At 30.7% G+C, this 26,074-nt stretch overlaps 1 protein-coding gene and 1 long non-coding RNA gene across 2 annotated transcripts; both read right to left on the reverse strand.

Annotated features, from left to right (window-relative positions):
- Positions 1-4,433: 4,433 nt before the first annotated feature.
- LOC143069847 (uncharacterized) lies at positions 4,434-11,321 on the reverse strand. The gene is made up of 5 exons (XM_076244651.1): positions 11,211-11,321; positions 10,674-10,803; positions 10,084-10,160; positions 7,998-8,099; positions 4,434-4,438 (listed from the first exon to the last, which is right to left on the reverse strand). The coding sequence occupies exons 1-5, from the start codon at positions 11,263-11,265 to the stop codon at positions 4,434-4,436; spliced, it is 369 nt and encodes a 122-aa protein (XP_076100766.1). The 5' UTR covers positions 11,266-11,321.
- A 12,074-nt stretch (positions 11,322-23,395) lies between these two features.
- On the reverse strand, positions 23,396-25,721 carry LOC143066945 (uncharacterized). The gene is made up of 4 exons (XR_012975803.1): positions 25,631-25,721; positions 25,002-25,128; positions 24,355-24,431; positions 23,396-23,570 (listed from the first exon to the last, which is right to left on the reverse strand). It is a non-coding gene; the product is annotated as an uncharacterized LOC143066945 (long non-coding RNA).
- Positions 25,722-26,074: the final 353 nt, after the last annotated feature.

Here is a 26,074-nt window from a genome sequence, read left to right on the forward strand (position 1 = left end):
TTATACATTATGCCGATAAAGAGCTATTCTTATCTCATGGGTCACATTTAGCCGGAAAGAATATCCGTATTGTAGACGATCTGCCTCCATGCATGAAGGAAGCCCGAAATGAACTTGCAAAAATTGCATACAAGATTAGGTCAGATGAAAAACTCAAAACACGCATTCGTCACTTAGGAGTCACTGTGATCCTTGAAACACGCACTAGCTCAAGAGACCAGTGGCATATTCGCAAGCAATTCCGTTGTTGCTAACTTGCATAGAACTTTTATATACTCCGTCACATACTGTTGTCACTATTTTTGTCTCCAGTAAAATACATATACTATGCTTGCATATTTGTACATATATCTACCATTTCTGATGTATTTATTATTTCTTTTATACATTTTAGAATACTACAATGAGTGTAAGTATATGTGTGTTGAATTGTTCTTACATGTGCTTCTATGTGCTTTTAGTTTATGAGCTGGCATTTGTTAAAAATCATGCAAATGAGCAATGGATTCAATCCTAAAACTATAAACCTACATGTAACTCTCATTTAAATAATCTAAAATATAGAATATCTCGCTCAAATTACTTTTAAATAATAATTAAATATTCATAAATCAATGAAACAAAAACAAAAATTTAAAAAAAAAAGGAAAAGGGAATCAGTTCTCTTTTTCAGACAACTTTCTAAATATACATTTATATATTTATTTTTCATGTGGATATTTAACCACGTGCTGAAATTTTTAATGTCTTAATTGATAAATTAATCCTGAGAGAATAGTTATAGTTTAGGGTTGAACCCAAGTTGTACTTATCAACTACAGCCATTTTGTTTTATTTGCTTTAGGCTTTACATGCTTACTTTTGTAACGGTTTGTCATGGCGTTGTCAGTTTGTTTTAGATTTATGAGTTTGACTGTCCCTTTGGTATCTTTCGTCCCTCTTTTTTTAAACATGTTTGCAATTGCTTGTGTTCATTTATATGAAAGTGCATGCTACTTTATGCTAAATTGGGTTTTTTTTTTGTGCTGCTTTGTTCAATTAGTTGGTTATTTATTTTGTTATTGTAGTACATTTTGTACAAGAAATTTGCATCCTCCTTATAAATGACCAACATACATGACATATAAAAGGAAAACATTTTAAAGTGTCAAAATATGTGTCCATTGTATGGTTATGAGACAAATGTCTTTCTTTGGACAATAGTGAAAAATTAAAAAAAAAATATAATACCCTAGGAATTACTAAAATAATTATATAACATTCAAAATAAGACTTTGATAATAGCCATAGAATTACTATACTAACTAAAACCTTGACTGAAACATACATGTTTGCAATCTTACAATTAAGGGGAGATAATATTTTGGATTATCTCTCTTTGATTGTTGAAATTTAGTTTGAGTGGGTATGCATTTGTTAGTTTTTTTCTCCATTAACCCCTTTCTTTGGAAACAGATAATCCCAAATTTGTTTTTATTTATAAACAAAAATCAGAAAACATATCATAATATGACAATCATGATTGTTGTTACTCTTGCTTTTTTTTTATTTATTTCAATTCTTATGATGTTTGCACAATGTTTTATAAAGATTTATTTATGCATGAAAGTAGATTTATATACCAACTTGTTTATTCATATATAATATTACAGCTTTGTGTTTTCATTGACAGTTGTATGAGTCAAGGTGTAATTAAAGGAATGAAAATCATAAATGGAATGTTTATGCTTTATCTAAGCTATTTAAATGACTAAGGATACATTAAAAATTTTCTCATACAACTGTCAAGGTTTAAATTCTAGAGAGAAACGGAGAGATGTATTCGAATACTTGAAATCAAAGCTCTGTCATATTTACTGTCTGCAAGACACACACTTTACTGAAAAAGATGAATCTTTATTAGAAACCAATGGGGAGGAGAATGCATTTTTAATTCTTTTGCTTCAAATCAAAGAGGAGTTACCATTTTATTTGCAAATAATCTTGAATATAAAATAAATAAGATAAAGAAAGATGATAATGGAAATTTTCTTGGTGTAGATATTACAATTGAAGGTAAAAATATAACACTTGTTAATTTATATGGACCAAATAATGACTCACCATTTTTTTATAATAAAGTTAATGAAATTATAGAAAACTTTAATTACCAACAAGTTATTCTGACAGGAGATTTTAACTTAGTTCAAAATCAGGCATTAGATACATATAACTATCTAAATATAAATAATCCAAGAGCAAGAGAAAAAATCTTTGAACTTATTGAAACTTATGATCTAATTGATCCCTTTCGAGAATACTACCCAGACAAGAAACGATTTACATGGAGAAAAGTTAATCCTCTGAAGCAAGCTAGGCTTGATTTTTTTCTTATATCTCGGAGTTTCTATCAAAATGTAAAAGAAGTAGAAATTCAAAACAGCTATAGATCTGACCATTCACCAATAGTTCTACATTTTAAAATAAGTGATTTCAATATTGGGAAGGGTTTGTGGAAATTTAATAATAGTTTATTATATGATATAGAATATGTTAAATCTGTTAAAGAAAAAATAAAACAAGTAAAAGATCAATATGCAACTTTAGTATACAATAGAGACTCACTAGACCAGATTGATTGCTTAGATATTCAATTTACAATAAATGATCAGCTGTTCTTAGAAACATTAATGACAGAAATTAGGGGTAAAACAATTTCCTTTGCATCATATAAAAAGAAAGAAAAAAATAAATTGGAAAATGCTTTAGTAAATGAAATTCAAAAATTAGAAGAAAATATACAAACCACAGAAGCTCTTGAAGATCTCAACCAAAAGAAATCTAAATTACAAATTTTAAGACAAGAAAAAATGCGTGGTCATTATGTTCGCTCAAAAATGCAATAGATAGAAGAAGGAGAAAGATCCTCAAAATATTTTCTCAACTTAGAAACTAAGAACTTTGTTAATAAAACAATTCCAAGACTAGTCAATAATGAAGGCTGTTTAATAAACAAACAAGAAAATATTTTATTGGAAGCTAAAAACTTTTATAAAAATTTATATTCAAAGAAAGATACAATAAATAGTGTTGATCTCAATAAGCAAATTCCATTTTTAGACGTTCCCAAGTTATCAAATGAAATAAGGGATACCCTTGAGGGAAAAATCTCCTATTCAGAATTAACAGCTGCTATTAAAAAAATGAAAAGTAACAAAAGCCCAGGATCTGATGGATACACCAGTGAGTTTTTTAAATTCTTTTGGATAGATTTAGGTAAATTTGTTCTTAGATCAATCAACTATGGGTATAATATGGGTGAAATGTCAGTATCCCAAAAAAGAGGGATAATTACTTGTATACCAAAGGGAGATAAACCAAGACAATATATGAAAAACTGGCGACCAATAAGTCTTTTAAACACAATATATAAACTCGGGTCTAGCTGTATAGCAGAGCGTTTGAAGTCTATTTTATCACTTCTAATAAATAATGATCAAACAGGGTTCATTCCTGGAAGATACATTGGTGAAAATACTAGACTAATTTATGATATTTTATTGTATACAGAAGAACATGATATACCTGGTATTCTCCTCCTTATTGATTTTGAAAAGGCGTTTGATTCAATTTCTTGGAGTTTAATTGAAAGTGTTTTAGACTTTTTTAATTTTGTACCTTCTATTAAACATTGGATTACTACTTTTTATACCAAAACTCAATTTGCAGTAACTCAAAATTGCCATCTCTCAGATTTTTTTGAGATTCAGAGGGGCTGCCGACAAGGGGATCCCCTATCACCCTATATGTTTTTACTATGCGCAGAAATACTTGGTATACTTATACGAAATAATGACAAAGTTAAAGGAATCACTATAGATGACTCAGAGTATCTCATCTCACAATATGCAGATGATACCTCTCTTATACTTGATGGATCACCCGAATCTTTGGATGCATCTCTCCGTACTCTAGATAAATATGCAGATTTATCAGGTCTTAATATAAACTTAGACAAGACCAAGGTTGTTTGGATTGGGAAGAAAAAGTTTAGCCAAGAAACTATGTGTGTTAAGTGGGGATTGGAATGGGGTTCCAGCAGATTTACACTTCTTGGGATAAATTTCTCAGTGGATATTAGTGAAATTGAAAATTTAAACTATAACCCCAGGTTGAAAGAAATTGAAAACATTATAAAAACTTGGACTAATCAAATACTCTCACCAATTGGAAAAATAACAGTGATAAAAACACTTATAATATCAAAATTAAACCATCTATTCCTGTCCATACCTAGTCCAAATAGCACAAAGCTTAAATATTTTACTGAAAAAATATTTTCCTTTATTTGGGATAACAAACCAAATAAAGTCAATAGAGACACCTTATCCAAACCGCACTGTTTAGGAGGACTAAAAATGATTAATATTGAAAACTACATAAAAGGTCTTAAACTAACCTGGATAAGAAGAATAAATAGAAATAATTCAAAACTAGTAAAACTATTCCTCTTTTCAGAAAATCTGAATTTTTTGGAAATGCAATTTCTTGGTCCTTATAAAAAGTTGAATAATCCATTTTGGAAAGAAGTATTTGATGCTTGGCAAGATCTTCAAAATGTACAAAATAACTCTCAAATTAAAACATGCCCCTTATGGAAGAATGATGGAATAAAGATTGGTAACCATTCAGTATTATATAAAGATTGGACAAAAAAAGGGGTTTGGCTGATCAATGACTTGTTACAGGAAGATGGAAACTTTATGACTTTTGATCACTTTAATAATGTATACAATATTAAAACTAATTTTCTCACATATCAAGGCCTAATTTTGTCAATAAAAAAGTATTTAAAAGAATATCAAATATGTCCAAATGACTTAAAGAGAGAAAACGGTCCAGTTTTGCCCTCAGTATTAAAGGTTTTTTTTAAATCCCAGAAAGGTTCAAAAGATATGTATAATATTTTGAATGGTAAAAAGTCAAATCCTAAACAAAAATGTGAACAAAAATGGTCATTAATTCTCAATGCGAACTTCAATTGGAAAAAATTTCCATGTATTGCCCTTTTATATTACAAAAAATTCAAAATTGCAGTGGTTTCAATACAGAATAATACATCGAATTTTAGGCACCAATGAACTTCTCCTTAAAATAAAAATTAAAGATACAAATATTTGTAGTTTTGGGTGCGGAGGGGTCGAAACAATAGAACATATATTCTGGACTTGTCCATATATATCAAAATTATGGGAAGACCTTGACTCCTGGATATTTGAGAAGACAGAAATAGAACTAACTTTAAATATTGATTTGGTTTTATTTGGTATTTTAACAAAAACAGATAAAAATGATATAAGAAACATAATACTTCTGTTAACAAAATTCTACATTTATAGAAGCAAATTAGCTATGGAACAAACCAATATAATAGCACTTAAAAATTATTTAAAGGAAAACTTATTAATAGAAAAAAATATATTCTATAAAAATAAATTACTCAGTAGGGCAGAAAACTGCTGGAACCCCTGGACTCCTTTATTATCATAAAAACAAAAAACAAAAACCAAATAGACTCCACATATAATGTATATATTTCGTATCCAAACAACCTCTGTCTTAAAATCATTATCTGCAATGTATCAAACTAAAACTACTGTGTCTATTAAATAATATATTATATATCTTCTTTTTAGTGTATATAACTATTATGCATACAAAAGTGTGTAACTTATTATGTTTATGTGCAAATAAGAAAAAAAGAAATTTAATACAAAAAACAATATACATATATATTTTTTCTAAACCTGTGCATTTGTTATACAGATAATTATGTTTGGAAATCTTAATAGTAAACTTCTTTCTTTTTGAAATTACTGACATGGTATATTTTTTTATTTTTTCCAAATATTGAAAATTGAATGTATAATACTAACAAATACTAACAACTGTATAAATATGATATTTACTAATGTTAACGAGGCCGGGATAAGGTACCGGTACTTGATGTTTTAAACTAACAAATGTACAGATTTCAATAAAATATGATGAATTAAAAAAAAAAAATCATACACGACTAGGAAAGACCAGAGTCTCATGACCTTGGAAAGTCGCAAAAATGCGACGGGTTAAACATGTTTTTTGAGATTTCAACCCTTCCCTATACCTCAAGCCAATGTATAAAAAACACTGAAACGCACAACAATACGCACAGTAAAATTCAGTTCAAAAGAAGTCCGAGTCCGATATCAGAATAGGTAACAAAAGAAACTAAACAATATGACACTGATACATTATGTTTCTTTGTTACATATATGACGTTGCTTTATACCTACATACATCCCGTCATTGTGTTATTGCACTATGGTAAATTTGTGTTATCTTGTTTAAATAAAGGCAACAGTAGTATACCGCTGTTCAAAACTCATAAATCGATGGACAAAAAACAAAAATCGGGGTAATAAACTAAAACTGAGGGAAACGCATTAAACATAAGAGGAGAACAACGACACAACATTAAAATGTAACACACACAGAAACGGACTAATCATTAGACAAAATCCTATGAGAATAACAAATATAACATCAAAACCAAATACATAAATTTGGGATAGATAAGTACCGTGACACGTCTTATAGTAATGTGAATTCACACTCAAAAATAAGAGAAAACAAACGACACAACGGAAACACAACGTTAAAATGTAACACAAACAGAAACGAACTAAAATATAACAATGGCCATATTCCTGACTTGGTACAGGACATTTTTAAAGGAAAAAATGGTGGGTTGAACCTGGTTTTGTGGCATGCCAAACCTCCCTCTTTTATGGCCATGTGAAATATAACATTAAAATGATTACACAACATTACAGGACTACAATATAAATAAATAGAACACAATTGACAAAGAAACTCACGAATAATAGCTAACAAAAGGCAATAAGTTTAAAATTTTTGTATTTTGTCCAAACAAGACTTACTAGTGACGCCCAGATACAAAAGTTTGAAAGCCGAAACAAGTTCAAAGTTGAACAGCATAGAGGACCAAAAGTTCAAAAAAGTTGTGCCAAAAACGGCCAGGGTTTTCTGTTAGGTACCAGAACATCCCTATTATTTAGAATAATTTATACTTTTGCAAACAGTAAATTCTATAAAATGACTATACAAGGTATATACATGATAAAACTGAAGTATTAACTAACTACAGGAAACAACCGAAATACATTACAGAACCCGACAAAATGCAACACAAAATTTAGACACATCCGAATAAGTTAAAACCTCAACGCATAGTGACGTCATATTTGAAATTGTAAAAACTGACAAAAAAAAATGACGTCACATTTGAATGAATTAGACAGAATTAGGATTGATTTAAGATTATATTTGAACTAAATACTGATATTACATTTAATAACAATGCACATTTCAATACTTATGAATAGCAAACTAAGGTAGCAATTAACCATATTATATAGCTATGTCCGGTTTGTTTTGAATCTAACTTCAAACGTAAAACATCGTACAGATTACGTTGAACAAAATCAAATCTAATAAATGAAGGCGGTGATTAATTTTCTTTACCATAACACACGAATTTAATAGAAAAGACGTCAACACATTTGACAAAATCCGATGAGAATTACAAATATAACATTAAACGTTTAAACTAAATACATGAATTTGGGATAGATAAGTACCGTAACACGTCTTATAGTAATGCGAATTCACACTCAGCAAAACAGTCACAATCGGGAATAAGTCACGTTTGGTAATTAAAAGATTAGACGACGTAATGACAAACCAAAATCTACCATTTGGTAAAAATGTCCTTAGCTAGTTTGGAAAAGTGTAAAAAGATTAGATTCATATAAAGTACGAGACAATATAAAATCAAGAATACGTGGTATTATTGCCTATGAGATAACTATCCAATAGACCAAATGACAGTAGAAGTTTACAACTGTAGGTTACGGCCTTCAACAATGAGCAAAATCACCAAAAAGTACGTTTACATATTATTTGTAATGCTACACATATGTTATACAAAATAGAGGCCGTCCCGTCAACTAGGTTTCTTCGTGAAACCAGTACACTGCAAAACGTTCCATAGTTTGCTGGAATAAATATATCTAGATATGACGAAAAAGAAATATAATGTATTTTTATTTGAATGGTATTTATACATGACTGTGCAATTTTCAAACGTGGAAATAGAAAAAAATTTAAAAAGTGAATCTTTAAATATGTAACGAAGCTATTACTTGAATTCATAACAATTATACAACAAATACGGATACAAGCAGCCTAGTAAATCCACTTAAAAATACCAATCAGTTGATGAAATCCTTTACCTCATAAACGAAAGAGTTTTCATCGAGTATAAAACGACTGGCCTTAATTTGATATATTTCAGCTTGTCAAATAAGTATATTTTCGTAATTTTTCCGAGGGGACTAGATCAGCTGTAGTAACGCAAACATTTCTTGTTTCTAAAACACAAACTTTTTTGATCGGTAAGATTATTTGAAGAGCAGTACTGGGATTTAAAAAGAAATAATTTAGAGACGGAATGAAACTCAAAGGAATCAAAATCATCAAAGGAAATCTTTACACTACATATATATTTGATAATATTAGACGATTTATCACGATATTTGTGACGGTTGTACGTGGAACAAATTGAATTGATTAAATTGTGATTAAGGCAGCTAAGAAGAGTGGGAACATTATTTGTTCAATATCTGCATTTAGTCAAGCCATTGTACATACACGGGTTTTACTACAGTTATGTAGTAAAATGAACATCTCCACATTCTGTATGTATTTGCCTGTCCTAGGCCATGCAGGAGCCTGTAATTCAGTGGTTGCCGTTTGTTGCTGTGTTACATATTTGTTTTTGCTAATTTTTTTGTGCATAAATTATGCCATTAGTTTTCTCGTTTGAATTGTTTCACATTTGTGATTTCGGGGTCTTTTATAGCTGACTATGCGATATGGGCTTTGCTCATTGTTGAAGGCCGTATGGTGATCTATAGTTATTAATTTCTGTGTCATTTGGTCTCTTGTGGAGAGTTGTCTCATTTGCATTCATACCATATCTTCTTTTTTTATTTACACTTAAATTTGACACCCTACGTGTCATCTCAGTTTGGAACATCTTAGTATAGTATTGATTATACTAGTTGCCTGCTTGTTAACAGTGAAATTACAAAAGGTCCTATAGAGTATTGATTTAGGTGATACTATCTTAACGGTTGAAATGTTTAAAACGATACTCAAAATACAATTTTGACAAGATAGTTTTGTTATTAAATGAGTCTTATTAACATCATTTTCTTTTCTACACCAAATACTGTAGTAAGAGTTCACAATGATATTTCGACATTAAGAAGTGATTCTTTAGATTGAAGAAAGCATTGCTTCGCTACAAAACGGGGTTTCTTTAAAGTCGTCTTTCGAAAACAGCAAAAAGTAAAATCACAAAAATACTTAACTCCGATGAAAATTCAAAACGGAAAGTCCCTATTCAAATGGCAAAATCAAACGACAAAACACATCAAACGAATTGACAACAACTGTCATATTTCTGACTTGGTACAGGCATTTCCAAATTTAGAAATTGGTGGAGTGAACCTGGTTTTATAGCGCTAAACCTCTCACTTGAATGAAAGTCGCATCAAATTCCGTTATTTTTACAACGATGTGTGAACAAAACAGACATAATCGGTAACTCACCTTGCTTTGACAATTCATTATTCTTATTTTAGGACTTTCTCTCTTGTTACCCAAATGCTTGATAACTTGATAAATTATATAAAGAAAATAAGACTTGAGCTCATAGTACATATTATCTTCCAAAACTAGTTAGTCTTTTAGAAGCCTCAAATGTATTTATGATCATTCATCATCATGGCCCTGTTGACTTAGATTTTTGTAAAATAAAAAATAAAATGGATATAAAAGAATTGAAGTAAATATGACTTGAAATAAAATAAAAATCACAGATAACTCATTTACATACAGTGTCTTATTATACAAATCTTATAGAAGAACAAAACACAAGCTATTTAAACTTTGGGAAAATGCACAAAAACTTACATTTGATAGCCGCTGAGATACAACCGCATACAACTGCTATCAAAACTATGCCGCCTAAAATGCCACCAACAATGGCCCTAGTAATAATTAGAATATAATTTCAGTTTGGATTAAACAGTTGAAAAGTCAATATCGATACGAGTTTTACATTTTTTAATAGTTTAGATATAAAATAACAAATGGTAACTGATTCATATGATATTACAGCATTTAAAATTATATTGACGATAATGATGATGGTGTGTGTGTGTGTTTGTGTGTGTTGTTAATGCTGTTGCTGGTAATGGTGATTATTGCTCAACTGTCCATTGAAAGGTTAAGTACCAAGAATAGTTTGAAATAATTGTCTCATCTTAAAAATTGATGATAATAAAAAACAAATTGAAGAAAGATTCAAGTTGACTAATCATCCAGATGATGTGGTTGGCTAGATCGAGTTATTGTCACGTGACTACCCTCCCGATGTTGTGGTTGGGTATATCGAGTTATTGTCACGTGATGTGGTTGGATACATCGAGTTACTGTCATGTGACTTACCCTCCTAATGACGAGGTTCCGTATATCGAGTTTTTTACTGTCATTTTACTTACCCTCCTAATCCTGCGGTTGGGTCTATTGAGTTATAATTGTCACATGAATTATTACCAGTACATGTATAGCCACTAGGACAGCACCAATCAAGGAAATCAGAACACTGGTAGTATTCAAAAGGACAAGACCCTTAAATGAAATAATCAATACTTTTGCTTAATGACTTTACACTGACATTGCACACTTGCGCTTATAACGACTCTATTGTCGACAAAATGAAAATTTACATTTCAAGTTTTCATTCAGTTAGTATTTGAAATATATTTTTAATTTAAAATTAAGGCGATGTGGTATGATTGCCAATGAGACATCCACTAAAGCTCAAATGAAGTTGATGTAAGTAATTATAGGCAAACGTACGGCCTTCAACAAATCCATACCGTATAGATCTGCTATAAAAGGCCCCGAAATAAAACAAGTTTTGTTTCAATTCAACAATACAAATTGATTAATAAATAAGCATACTGTCCTATTGTAAATTTTTATAAATCCCTTTTTTAAATTAGTTATTATGTAGCATTTTTAATTGTACATACCGTTTACAATTAATATCCAAAATGAAATTAAAGTTGTCAGTTTTACAAGTCCCATTGTACCAAATGTTTTCGATGACCGACCATGCCAAAGAGATTGTTGTTTAAAAAACAGTGCCGGATCAGAGATATCAATATACCTAAATGTAAAATTAGAAGGTTCTTTTTTCATGTTATGTGTCAACCAAATGTAAGGGTAATAGTTTATCTAGGACAATAGTTCAAAAAGCAAAAGAGCAGTTATCCGTAAAATAAACAATTGTTATTTTTTACCCGATAGTCAATGCAAAAATACCGCACCTAGTAAAACATATCTATTGTTCTTATCTACTTATTTATTTGTTTTCCATTTTTATTTAAATTTAGGAATAATGAGGCTATTTAAATCAATTTACCGTTACAAAAAGAAGATTTTAAAAAGAAACAAGTATTTACTCTTGATCTTCTTTATACTACTGATACATTTTGATTTAGACATACCTGTTAAAATGCTACATCACTTCTGTTTGTTTCTATTTTTAAAGTCATATAAACCGGTGTGACAATTTTGTTTCAAACCAGGAAGTTATTTGATAGGAAAACAACGCACACGTTAACGGAAAAAATATGGAAAATTTCCGGAAACTATACGCAAAAGTCATTTATTGCTAGATGATATATATAGTATTCTTTTCTATTAATATATATATAGGTAATCAAATAAGTCTCGCTGATATTTACTTGTTTATTATTTCATGCTGATAATTCTACAACTTAACTGTTAGATTATAAGACTAATGTTGATTTAAGATATTAATGCTTACCTGAAAACAACCCTGGATTTCTGGTATTAACAAACAGGGACTCTTCACTTGTATGCTGGACTAGTGAGGTATATTGTTAACAGCAGAAAGTGCAATTTGTTGTTGAATAAAAATAAAAATAATAAATTTAGGAATACACAAATATGTTTCCGATATCTGCCAAGTTTACATATGTTTCATCAAATGAATTGTTCATTCAGAAAGAAATCAATAAAGCCATAAAGTGAAAAACATTAAAGGCACAAATTTTAGTACATTTAACAATCTTTGAACAGTATACCTAAAAAGTAAAATCACAAAAATACTGAACTCAGAGGAAAATCAATTCGGAAAGTCCATAATCACATGGCAAAATCAAATAACAAAACGCATCAAAAACGAATGGACAAGAACTGTCATATTCCTGACTTGGTACAGGCATTTTCAAATGTAGAAAATGGTGGATTGAACCTGGTTTTATAGCTAGCTAAACCTCTCACTTGTATGACAGTCGCATCAAATTTCATTATATAGTCACCGATGCGTGAACAAAACAAACAGACATAATAGGTAAAAATGTCAAAAATAGGGGTACAGCAGTCAACATTGTGTTATCATCTTAATCACTATAAAAACAACAAATGTAACGAAGAAGCACAAAAAGGCATACATCAAATTAACATCCTCATTTTGATTATATTACACGATTATATTTGTCTATGTAAAATGCACCCATCAAGGAAGGAGGGTATGGGTACTGGTGTAAAATTGCGCGTTTGAAATTCGCACAGGTAGACATGAAATAATTTTGTCGTTCAAAGTATGACGGGATGCATAAATACAGTCACGCAAAATAGATATAACAAACACTGACTTAGCAGTTAAAGTAATAATAATAAATATAAAATAATAGTGTGGTTCAAAGTATGACGTGATACATAAGAACAGAGTCACGTAAAATGTATATCACAAAAAAAGTTGGTTAGCAGTAAAAGTAATATTAATGAATAAAATAATTTTGTCATTCAAAGTATGACAAGATACATAGGTACAGATTCACATCATAAAATAATTTTGTCATTCAAAGTATGACAAGATACATAGGTACAGGGTCACATCATAAAATAATTTTGTCGTTCAAAGTATGATGGGATGCATAAGCACAGAGTTACGTCAAAAGGATATCTAAAAAAAAACAGACAACAGTAAAAGTAATATTAATAAAGACAAAAAAAAGGAATAATATAACACGTAATTAAGATGATAAACAACGTCAGTACGCAAAATCTATACTTCAAGACCATCGTGTATTATTTGTGAAGTTGATACGGAATATTTATCAACAAGTTCTGGGTACCTTCCGATGAACTTTTTTAGAAAAAGGACGAGACGTTCTTTGACATACCCCTGGTTCATCAACTTTCTGCTCAGACACTGGTGACGTTTTACAAAGTCTGAGTAGGAGCTGCAAGCTCTTGAATACCGAATAAGTTGGGAAATGTATATTCCATATGCAGGTGAAGTTGGTATGTTGCTACTAAGGTGGGGGAAATTGATAATTTCAAAATCAAAATCGTCTCGTTTGTCATAGATTCTGGTACTAAGATGACTGTGTATGTCAAATAAATGTGACATATGTCTAATATCTTAACTTTTAATTCGTTTTCCTTCGAGCGTCACAAATGAGTCTCTGTAGACAAAACGTACGTCCTGTGTACCGTACTTATAATCCAGGAGTCGATTTCACAAAAAACTTACGACTAAGATTGGTTTTAAGTCATGAACAAATCAGTATACTTACGATAAATCTTAGTCGTAAAAGAGGGACGAAAAATACCAGAGGGACAGTCTAACTCATAAATCGACAATAAACTGACAACGCCATGGCCAAAAATGAAAAGGACAAATAGACAAACAATAGTACACATAGCACAACATAGAAAACTAAAGAATAAACAACACGAACCCCACCAAAAAACTAGGGGTTATCTCAGGTGCTCATGAAGGGTAAGCAGATCCTGCTCCACATGTGGCACCCGTCGTGTTGCTTATGAGATAACTAATCCGGTAAATACTTGAATATAACAAATCCGGTAAATAGTCTAATTCGGTAGGTCACATTTATGAAAGGGAAGGGGACTGTAGTTACGACGTAAGGAACATATCCGATATCAGATATCAATTTAAGTTATTTGTGAAATCGACTCCTGATATCTATGCTGGATTGATCAATGACAAACATACCAAGAGTTACTTACTCAGTTTAAAAATTTGAACTGAACATCGGTGTCGTTGATCAAAATGTTGAAATAACAATTCTACGAAAACTTGAAAATCTAAAAGATTAAATCGGATTCACTTGTTCTAAAACCTTAATTATTCCACACATTTTGTTTAAAATCTTTTAAAACAGTCAAACGTTCAACAAAGTAATCAGTTATTCCGAAATCTAAATCTATACAAAGTTATTAATGAATTAATTGGTAGCACAAAAAAAAAGTGTTGATTTAAATTTAAAAATTTGTTTACACAATCTTTAACGCAGCCCCTTTTGCAATTTGTTCATTCCTTTTAGAAACTCTTGAATGCACTTTTAATCGTCTTTGGGAAATGCCTGTAAGACAGTTTAACTTTCTTCATTCCTTTGAATGATAAAGTTTACATCTTTCAGTTTTACTGTACCTCTCATTCATACAATAAAATAAGTAAAGGTTGTTTATGACACAACTTTTCGGCTAGGAGGTTAACATCGACTACTGATGAATGCAACTATATCAGCTTATCAAATTATATATTATTTTTTACAGTTTTTAATACTTTGGGCTCGGACATCATCTAAGAGAAATAAATTACAAAATGCGCATATGGTGAGGACACCGTTTTATTTTTATCAAAGTGCATTGTGAATGGTATAGGATTAAAAAAAATATGAAACCAAAAAACTGATGTAAGCCTTTACAAAAATTGTACATTGCGTGCGTCGTACAGGAGTGACTTAACAACTAGAAATTAGTATACGTGACGAATTGGTTACATCTTCGTATGAACCTCAACAAAACAGTTCAATAAAACGAGAATCTTCAAGGGAGACATTTTTTTATAATCTTATAATATACTAGAAAATGGAATGTGTGTCCCATTATCACTCTCAATTTTATCCAAAATAAAGAGCTGCAATAACTTCAACTAATCTTTTCATGAACTAGTTTTGATTAAGTTTTGCCAAGTACAAAATTTCAGCATTCACTAATTTCAAAAGCTTTCACCAAGCTGATCAGCAAGACAGAAGTGGTAAAATGGGACCAGTAATACTGACCATAATAATTTCTCTCTGGATAATTACTGTAAAAGGTATGTTAAATTCGGTATGATCATATACTAATCATTGCTTCCTGCAATATCCCCGCAATAAGATTACTCCATTTCAACTGTCAGTTAGTATTATCGAACACAAGCTTACATAAAAGGAAGTATACTTTAGAGTAGTAAAATAAAAGGATTTTTTAAAAATAAATTTCCTAGAATGATAAACGTTGTAAAAAATAAATCTCTTAGAATGATATAAAGCTGTACAAAATAAATTCCCGAAAATGATATCAAGTTGTACAAAATAAATTCTCTAGAATGATATAAAGCTGTACAAAATAAATTATCTAGAATGATAGAAAGTTGTACAAAATAAATTTCTTAGAATGATATAAAATGGTACAAAATAAATTCTCTAGAATGATATAAAGTTGTACAAAATAAATTCTCTAGAATGATAGAAAGTTGTATAGAAAGTTGTACAAAATAAATTCTCTAGAACGATATAAAGTTGTACAAAATAAAGTTCTTAGAATGATATAAAGTTGCGCAAACTGAATTCCCTAGAATAAAATAAATTTGTTCAAAATCAATTTCCTAGATAGAATAATATATATATATAGTTGTACATAATCATAGCCGTTATTCGATACATTGAGAAAAAAGGATCACGAAAGAATACATAACGGCGGAAAAGAATTGTAAACCGGTTCGCGAATGTAATTCATTTTAAATCTTCTTTAAAATCTGTAAAAAGTCTGCTGTATTTTCAAAACTCAGAACAAATCCGGAAAAAATATGTCTGTCAAAACGATTCAATTTTCTTAATAATACTGTAAGAACAGGATAAAGAAAATATACCGTACTATGCAAAAATACAAAAGACGAAGCACAAGTCTATGTGATTCGTTAATAAAAACCACGTTTTGCACATGTAATGATCGCATTCTAATATGTAATGATATATTTGAAACTGAACTTTGGTATTGTCAGTTAGAACAATAAAATATCCTTGAATCTGTTCAGTTTGTTTTTGAAAACATTGAATTTCGTTGATTTTTCATCTAAATTGATCGTGAAAGATTGGACAACGCATTATATTGACCGAGAAGGACCATGCGTCACCAGCCGAGGGCTGGACGTTTGCGCTTTTTTACCTGTAACACTAAAGGACATTTACGATTCAATCACTATGGACATTTGCGCTTTAAACTTTGATACATCTGTACCTAATTAAACATTTGTCTTTCTACCTATAACAGTTAATCTATAATCTTAGAAAATGCACGCAAAGATGTAAATATTTTCTTTGCAAGAACAGGGACGAAATCAGAAAAAAATATTCGGTATGACCAGACTTATTTTAAAATAGATATATAATACGTTTCTAGGTGAGCGATCGCGACTGTCTAGTAAGAGGTTTAGCTACATATAAAACCAGGTTTAATCCATCATTTTCTACATAAGAAAATGCGTGTACCAAATCAGGAAATGATAGTTGTCATACATTCGTTTGATGTATCTGAGCGTTTGATTTTGCCTTTTGATTAGGGACTTTCCGTTTTGAAATTTCCTCAGAGTTCAGTATTTTTGTGACTTTGGTTTTTAATAAGTGGATTTAGAATTGGAAACTATATTCCTCTTGTGTCCATTATGTTGCGTGAATAAGTTATAAAAACAGGAAGCCTTGATTATCTCAGTTGGCTTGACTTTTCGTCTGCTGATGGCTATACATTCTTCTACAATATCTAGGGCAGTTTGTATTATTAAATTATGATTTCATTTAAGTTTGTTGCATCACTGGTTGCTTATGAGCCATCATCAGCAGTTGCTTGTTTCTCCATCCAGTTAGCAAGCCGCTGGTCGTTTCTTTTCCTTTTGTTGGGTTGTGCTATTTTCTTTGAAGCGGGTTCCTAAACTTTATTCTTTGTTGCTTATCCTATATATGTGAACCTATTATTGCACCTTTATTGATTTAAAGAAGACCTATACTATATGTTCATATCAACAGCAATTTGTTGTTTTTAATTTTTGATACCCCTCATAAGATATGACATATTCTTGATCCGTTAAGGACTAAGGTTGTAATTATATAATTATAGGAAGTTGTCCTGGTGGTTACTATCATTGTACTGGGTATGATTGGTGTTGTCCTACAGTAATATTTATATACTTATAGGACGTTACATTCGCACTTATAGTGGCAGTTACAGCTCTTCGTCTTCAGCAGGGTACGTTAACTTCTGCAAATATTTTTGTTATTTTTGTATTAGCACCATTTATATTGAAAACTCTGTTGGGCGAACAAAAAAGACATTGACAAAACTGTTTTCGTTATTTTATATATGAATTGAGAAAGATGGAATTAAATAAGAGAATTGCTCTTCCATTATTTGATTTACAAGTTTATTTCATAGTTTTTCATTTCTTGTAGTTATAAATAACAAATTATTTAAATAATAATTTTATTTTTAAACAAATCAAATCAGAGTAGGTAACCTATCGAAAATTTATATACTACCGAGTCAGCAGTTGTTAATACAACAAAATCTATAATTGGCTTAACTACACATCCGTAAAAAATAAAAACAACACGTTATTTTTTTTTTAAATTAGCTAAATATGTGAAAGCCGAGGATGTTTAAAAACCGAACCAATTGAAGGGCTATGAACTATGGCAAAAAAGACATACAAAAATCAATCGAAGGTCAACTTTGCCTAAAAATAGTTCAAAATTTATACACGGACAATTTTTGAAAGGTTGGTTATAAATCATGTCAGTTCCGCAGTACTGACTACTGAGATAAATATACACTCAGGAACTTATAGTCCACCAGCAGAAGTATTTACCGAGTGCTGTCAAAAATAAAACCAACACGTTATAAATTTCATTCGTCCGAAGCGTTGTTTTTATTGACCTTGACCTAAGGGTACAATGTGTAAACTCGTAAAAAATCGAAGACTGATATATAATGTGACTGTTTTGTGTATCTTTAAGAATATGCGACTATTCTGAAAACAAGTGCATAATAATAAAACATAACTTACGAATTGTTTATAAAAATAAGAGACCGAATGACACAAAATCTGTTTGAAAACATATAATGTATTTTTCACTTTTTACGCAAAATTAATGGGTACTATAACTTTATAATTAAGCATGAATGTATTTGATTATTAATGTTCATTCCTTTTTTTTATAACATGAACACTATATTTAACTAGGGCCATTGCTGGTGGCATTGTTGGAGGTATATTTCTTGTAATTATCCTATGTTGTGTCTCAGCGGCTGTAAAATGTAAGTTTCGCCTTATACTTTCAAATATTCATTCAACGTATGACTTGCGAGTACAAAAACAGCACATCCTCACCTTTAAATTCTATGCTGTGTGCATAATTTAAAAATAAAAGTAAAGAGGATTATTATAAATAAGACAACTATCCAACATAGAGATCAAATGACGTGGATGAAAGCAGCTTTAAGACCAAAGATGTTGATGACTATAGACACAGTGTGTATTTAATTATTTTAATTTAGTTTAAGTTATGCCAACCTGTTTGACAAGTTTGTTTTTACTGATATCCGAAGCTGTCAATGTTTTATAATGCGCATTAAAAAAAAAAGCCTTACAACCTAAATTTCAAATTGGAAAATATCAAAGAAAAACAACCTTTAAAGTTACAGAAATAAAAAACTGACAGAACTGTAAATTTTACAAACTTTCTGCAAGTAAAATATTGTGATAATTAGAGGACTCTAATTGACTGAGATGACTCCCGCATTTTGATGGGCTTTGTGTTGCTCATTCTTCAGTTTTTATGTTGTGTTTTGTATGCTATTGTTTAAAATTTTTGCAATGCAATAGTAATTATGTAGAATGTATTAATTTCAATTTTCCTCTGTTCACGTCTGCCACTCTTTCACACTCAATACAAGACTATACAAAAACAAAAGACCGTATTTAAAGTTACGAGTAGGCTGTTTATCACTAAGTATTGTTATCTAATATCTTGCAGTTATTTGGGGTAAAATGTATTTCAATAATCCACACGTATTGAGCATAAACTGCAAATGCAAATCTTAAATTTTTAGACCAGTTTTGATGGTAAAATGCTAGACGATAAAAAAATATGAGTTTGAACCAGTAGACTCTTGTTACATACAATTACTCAACATTTTATTGTGAGAAGAACATTTTGATTGATCTTTATTCAGTTTGTTAGAACTCTTTGTAAATAATGTTAAAGTTGTAGAAAAATGTTCCGCCTAACATTAACATAGTCCTTCATTTAATAACATTAACACTACTAACAAAAAAGAAGTCAAAGTATTAAAAAAACATTATATATATATCTATGATTACATTTATTCCAGCCAAAACTGGAAATGTTAGCAGAGTCATATATCCGAAGAGAAGAAACCCAACAGTGGGAACAGTTCCAAAGAAACAACAACCGAGCAGTAGTAGACCAAACACAAGACAAAATGAAAGCTATAATATAGCAAGAATGACACTTCCAGGTTCCTATGAACCTACAAATCCTCCTTTAACGCATCACATATAAACATGTCAAAGTTTTTGTTTTGCATATACAAAGTTCTATGCATATTCTATGTTAATTGAAGATAATCTGAAGTCCTATATTAAGATATCTTAAAGATAAACTCGACCCTATGAAGAAAACGAATAATATTGAAAAAAATGTTTATTTTGTGTATGACTATTTCACAAATAAAACCATTATGTCATTAATTAATTTAATTTTCACTTTTTCTATTTTAAAATAAAATGATAATAAGACTATAATCTTGAATATAAACCACTTTTCAATTATTCGTTACTCTTTTTTCATGCTAGTGTTACATTGATAACATTCAGATCTGTATTGAAGTAGGTGCCATTTTTTCTTCTTTCAAGGAGGCCCTGATAATGAACGTCCTTTTCATTACTTAAAAATTTAAGGCATACAACATGAATTCAACAATTAAAACACTAAGTCAAACCAAGAAAAATAAAACAAAAGAATTCTTGAAATGTTTATTTCTAAAGTATATTAAACAGTATATTAAGATATATCTTAATAGTTTACTAAAAAATATCCAAAAGGTTATAAATATTGATTTCAATACTACTGGTCTACCATATAAAGATTAATTTCGTAAACGCTACAATCAAAACATGTTAGATATTTTCAATAACTTCTTGGCAAAATAAGAAACGTTACATTAGTTTTCAAATTAAAAAAAATCAAATGTTTTATTCCAAATACTTTCAAGATTAAAACTTGTAACCAGAAGTCGGTTTCACCAATAAACCTACGAGTAAGATTGGTCACAAGTCTTGAACTTACGACCAAGCTTAGTCGTAAGTTTGTTAACGAAGACAAGAAGCATTATCAGGACCAAAGTCGTAAGTAAACTGTGAAATGGCGGTCTATTATCCAACATCTACGATACAAACTCTCGGACGTCAGTCTGCATACATTCCCCAAATAAATGGGTGTATCGGTGTACATGTTTACGCGGGTATTTACTTAAAACAACAAGGACGTACTGTCTAGCGTTGGATAGGTTTCTGCCATCGAAAGTAGTTTTAAAGTAGTTGATCCATGTATCATTAAACCAACATCGTAAATAGAGAGTAAAGAGGAGCTGACCCAACACGTCATTTAAGTTGTAATGTATAAGACGTGGCATGAATTGAATTGGTTCAAATTGTTGGAGTGTCTCCCATTTTTGATTTTGAAGTAGCAGGTAACAATTGGTTCTAGACCTTTTAAATTAAATGTGCAATTTCTTTTAGAGTGGCATGTAATTCATGTATAAGAATATCCTTTTTATACCGAAAATTAAGTGTTTAATCATATTTTGTTTCTTACTTTTTTTTACTTTGCCACATAAAGAAAGATAACTATGACAGTAAAGGAGATAACTTAGAGAAGTTTTAAGAATTACAAACTCAGAAACAATGGTGACGTTGCTTCACCAAATTATCATCATTGCAACTAACATTCGAAGCAAGGTTGTTGGCTCTCCGAACTATCTCGAGGTCTTGCGTTCAACTGATTTTCGAGTTTATGAGCTTCAGTCCTTGCTTGGAAGTTGCATTGCAAGCAACATTCATGTCAACGCTGCGTAGTAAAGAGAAGGTAGCCACTGTTTGGGAGTTCGGTAAGGCGTGATAACTAAGATAGTAGGTGAGATACCTCAGATAAAGTAATTTTTATGATAGAAGTTGGTGTGAATTTTCTATTTAATATGTAGCAAGAATGCAAGTCCAGTGACCCCATCCACTTTAAGAACCCTTGCAACAGTTAGCAAAAAAATTTGTACCGTTAATGTTATTAGTTAGAAGTCGGTAGTTGGCATGCAGTTAGACTTATATATACTATCGGATATGTTCCTTACGTCGTAACCACATTCCCCTTCCCTTTCATGAATGTGACCTACCGGATTAGTCTTTTTACCGGATTTGTTATCACATAAGCAACACGACGGGTGCCACATGTGGAGCAGGATCTGCTTACCCTTCTGGAGCACCTGATATCACCCCTAGTTTTTTGGTGGGGTTCGTGTTGTTTATTCTTTAGTTTTTTATGTTGTGTCATGTGTGCTGTTGTTTGTTTGTCTTTTTCATTTTTAGCCATGGCGTTGTCAGTTTGTTTTAGATTTATGAGTTTGACTGTCCCTTTGGTATCTTTCATCCCTCTTTTATAGACTTATTTCTGTCCTTATCCAATATACCCTCATTTCTGAGTGTCTGTCCAAATTCCAACTAGACTACTTTCAATCCAGACTACATTACCTACCTATAATACGGTGACAAGTAAGGTAGAAATTGAAAAAAATATAATTGAACGAAATACCTAATGACTAATTGTTATCTTCTTTCGATTCGAATGTAGAAACAAATATTTTCGACTTGTACTTTATTTGGTCTTTTTAACTTTTTTCGATTGAGCATCACTGATGAGTCTTTTGTAGACGAAACACGCGCCTGGCGTAAATACAAAATTTAATCCTCTGGTATCTATGATGAGTTTATCTTAAATAGTTGTTTAACTTATAAAATATCGGTTTTATAGATAACGAATATGCGAGTCTGACGGAAATTCGTCATCTACAAAACTCGTTTCCATGATGAGTTTATATTCATTGAACGTTACAACAATCACGTCATCTTTTCATCTACCGGATTAGAATTATCACTATTACTGAATAGTTTACGAGCAATACGATGGGTGCAAAATTTGGAGTAGGATCTGCTTACCTTTCAGGAGAATCAAAGTTTTCGCTGTTTTTTATTTATTTATTGATTAGTATAAAGAATTATAAGCATTAATATAAATATAACGGAAATTGATGAGACTGTCATCAAAGTGAGAGGGTTAGCGCTATAAAACCAGGTTTGATCCACCATTTTCTACATTTGAAAATGCCTGTACCAAGTCAGGAATATGATAGTTCTTGTCTATTCGTTTTTGATGCATTTTGTTATTTAATTTTGCCATGTGATTATGGACTTTCCAAATTGATTTTCCTCTAAGTTCAATATTTTTGTGTTTTTACCTTGAACTTGGTATAAGTTGCACTTCTGTCAATGTATACAATGTAATTTCATCTACGAAATCTTACAACGCTTTTAACTCTAATTCTTTTAAAGAATATCGCGGATTTACAAGTTCACATGCACTACTGTTTTATTGCAAAGGTCAACTTGAAGGGTTATGCGGCATATTTTTTACATTTATATTATTCGAACTCCCAAGAGTTTAAACTTTTACTAAAATACTTAACTACGCCTCCCTTAAAACTCGCCTGAATTCATTTTGATCGTTATCTCACAGTCTTTTAATTTCAAATTTATATCTTGATGAAATAAAATATAAATATTGCATTTAAGAACGAGTAGTTAAACAAAACAAAATATCTTTGAATAATAAATATCTCCACGAAGAAGGCGTGGTTTGTAAATCATCTGTCTTTTCATATATTTCTCTGGTTTGTTTTTTGATCGGAGTGAATCAATCTGCATTGGGACGGATGTACTAGTAAATTGAATTTATTTTGATTTATCTATTGAAAGAATGTTCTTCAATTTAAAATGAAATAACAAGTCTTTTATATCTAATCTGCGATTATATACATTGATAATGCAAGTTCATTGCAATCCGGTACAGTTTTACATATGTGTCAAATGTTTCTAGTTTGAAAGTTGATCCTTGGTTTTGGTCGTTCTGATAACTAGGTTTCTCCATGGAACTACCACTTTGCTGGAATAAAAATGACAATCATTCTCATACAGAAATTGAAATGAAGCCATTACTGGAATAACTATCAAAATTCCATTTTAAATATCTAAAAAGTTCCCCTCTCTAGTTAATTAATTATCTCTGTTTTTTTTTTATGTGACTGTCGTACAGGGAGAGATTTAGCGCTATAAAACCAGGTTCAATCCACCATTTTCTACATTTGAAAATGCCTGTACCCAGTCAGGAATATGACAGTTATTGTCCGTTAGTCTTTGATGTGTTGTCATTTGATTTTGCCATGTGATTAGGGAGTTCAGTATTTTTGTGATTTTACTTTTTGCACACTTCACGTCTTTTAACACCACTCATTGGCAAAAAGTTTAGGAATTTTTGGTTTTTAATGTTTTCCAACGTCGTACTTTATTTGTCCTTTTTGACAGTTTTTTATTCGAGCGTCACTGATGAGTCTTTGTAGACATCTGGCGTTAATATAAACTTTCAATCCTGGTATCTATGATGAGTTTATTTGACATGAAAACATCACTCAGTCATTTACATTTTTGTTTATGATTACTTGTTAGCCTGCGACTATATATCATTTGCTCTTTTATGTGATTAGATCAGGTTGGGTCTATAAATTTTACTGCTGGTCAAAGTACATAAAAAGTCACTTACACAAAGAAATGCGTATAAAAGCTTAACACTTTGTTTGCACTCATATTTCTAGCATAACAGTGTCTCATAGCATGTGCTATTTTGCTTTGAACAACTTTTAAAACTGTTGAACATTTCACATAAAACTTACATTTTATAGCCGCTGAGATAACACCGCATACGACTGCTATCAAAATTATGCCGCCTAAAATGCCAGCAGCAATGGCCCTAGACGTAAATATAATTTCAATAACGATAAAATTAACGACATTTGAATAGTTTTACACTAGTTATTTTTGGAGGCATTTATAGCTTGCTGTTCGGTGTGAGCAAAGGCTTCATGTTGAAGACCGTACTTTCACCTATTTTTTTTTTCCTTTTACATATTGTGACTCGGATGGAGAGTTGTCTCATTGGCACTCATACCACATCTTCTTACATTTATAAAACATGGAGTTATTTTTATGATAAATAATTGATAAATAGTAAACAGAGACATTTTATCTGATTCATATTATACCGTTTATATACACATTTTTTTTAATTGATTGATGGTGGCGATGATGACGATTATGCTGCTAGTATGTATGTGTATAAAATTTAAGTTTTAATCCTGGTATGTATTTATGTCGAGTTTATTTGTTTATAAGTCATGTAAGTGAGGGTGATGATAATTATTGCTCATGTGTTTATTGACCGATTTTATACAAAACACAGATGTTGTGTTTTTATATTTGTTTGATCTTGGTAACTGATAAAAAAAATATACAATTTGCAGAATGATTAGAATTGACTTACGCTCCTGATGATGAGGTTGGGTATATCGGGTTCTTTTCGCAAGTTCTACTACCAGTACAATTGTAGCCATCAGGACAACACAAATCAAGGAACTCAGAACATTGGTAGTACTCAAAAGGACATGACCCTTAAAGATACCAATAGTGACTGACACTTACATTGCATATATAACGACTTTATTTACGATAGTAAAAATGAAAATAAACGTCTGTAAAATAAACCAGTTTGATTATCATGACATTTGAAATTTTCTTTCGATATTCAACAAGGTAACTAAGATATTTATGCACTACAAAAATAAACAAAGTATGAATGTCTGACATTATGCTAGCCACAGAAACAAAATCATAGAAAAAGAAGAGAAAGCGCTGATATGTTTTTCCACACATATACATCTGATACTACTGAATGCAAATGCATACCTGATAATTTTCGCAACTTTTCAGCAGATATATACATGTACTTGTCACCAAAACTAATAAAAGTTAAGTAATAGCAGCAGTTGTATTCAAATTACTATTTTAACCAATTGTGCTCAAATTTTACATTACCAAAAAATTGATATTTTGAATACTTATAAAACACTTTTTAAAGATAGTTTGTTACGTTGCATTTTTATTTATACATACCGTTTACAATTAATATCCAAAATGAAATTGTAAATGTTAGTTGTACAAGTCCCATTGTACTAATTTGTCTTGATGATAGATCATGCCAAAATCATTGTTATTTAAATAAAAGTGCCGGTTCACAAACACTTATTTATATATATGTAACTGGAGAAGTTTCTTTTATGCATATCACCTGAATGTCATGATATTTAATGAAAATAATTGTTGAAAAAGCTAAAGAGCAGTTACCCGTAAATTAAACAAATGATAATTGTTTTACCTGATAGACAATACTTATTGCCCTAACTTATTGAACAAATATTATTGTTTTATCTCAGTCTATGGAAGAAGCGATCCGATAAAAACTTTTCTTATATCAACAAGCGATATTGTCTTATATCCACGAGTTATACTGTGGGAAATTTCAGACGAATGTTAGCATTTGTACGAAGAAAGGCAGAT

This window comes from Mytilus galloprovincialis, chromosome 3, assembly GCF_965363235.1.
Source record: "Mytilus galloprovincialis chromosome 3, xbMytGall1.hap1.1, whole genome shotgun sequence".
In the NCBI taxonomy this organism is placed as follows: Eukaryota; Metazoa; Mollusca; class Bivalvia; order Mytilida; family Mytilidae; genus Mytilus; species Mytilus galloprovincialis.

What these genes read in the sequence shown, in the direction of transcription:
- LOC143069847 (XM_076244651.1), bottom strand. Translation starts at nt 11,265, where the DNA reads ATGGGACTTGTAAAACTGACAACTTTAATTTCATTTTGGATATTAATT. An exon ending in CCAACCGCAGGATTAGGAGG is followed by an intron (nt 10,161 to 10,673) that starts GTAAGTAAAATG and finishes AATTATTACTAG; the next exon opens with GGCCATTGTTGGTGGCATTT. An exon ending in TATCTCAGCGGCTATCAAAT is followed by an intron (nt 8,100 to 10,083) that starts GTAAGTTTTTGT and finishes TATTTATTCCAG; the next exon opens with CAAACTATGGAACGTTTTGC.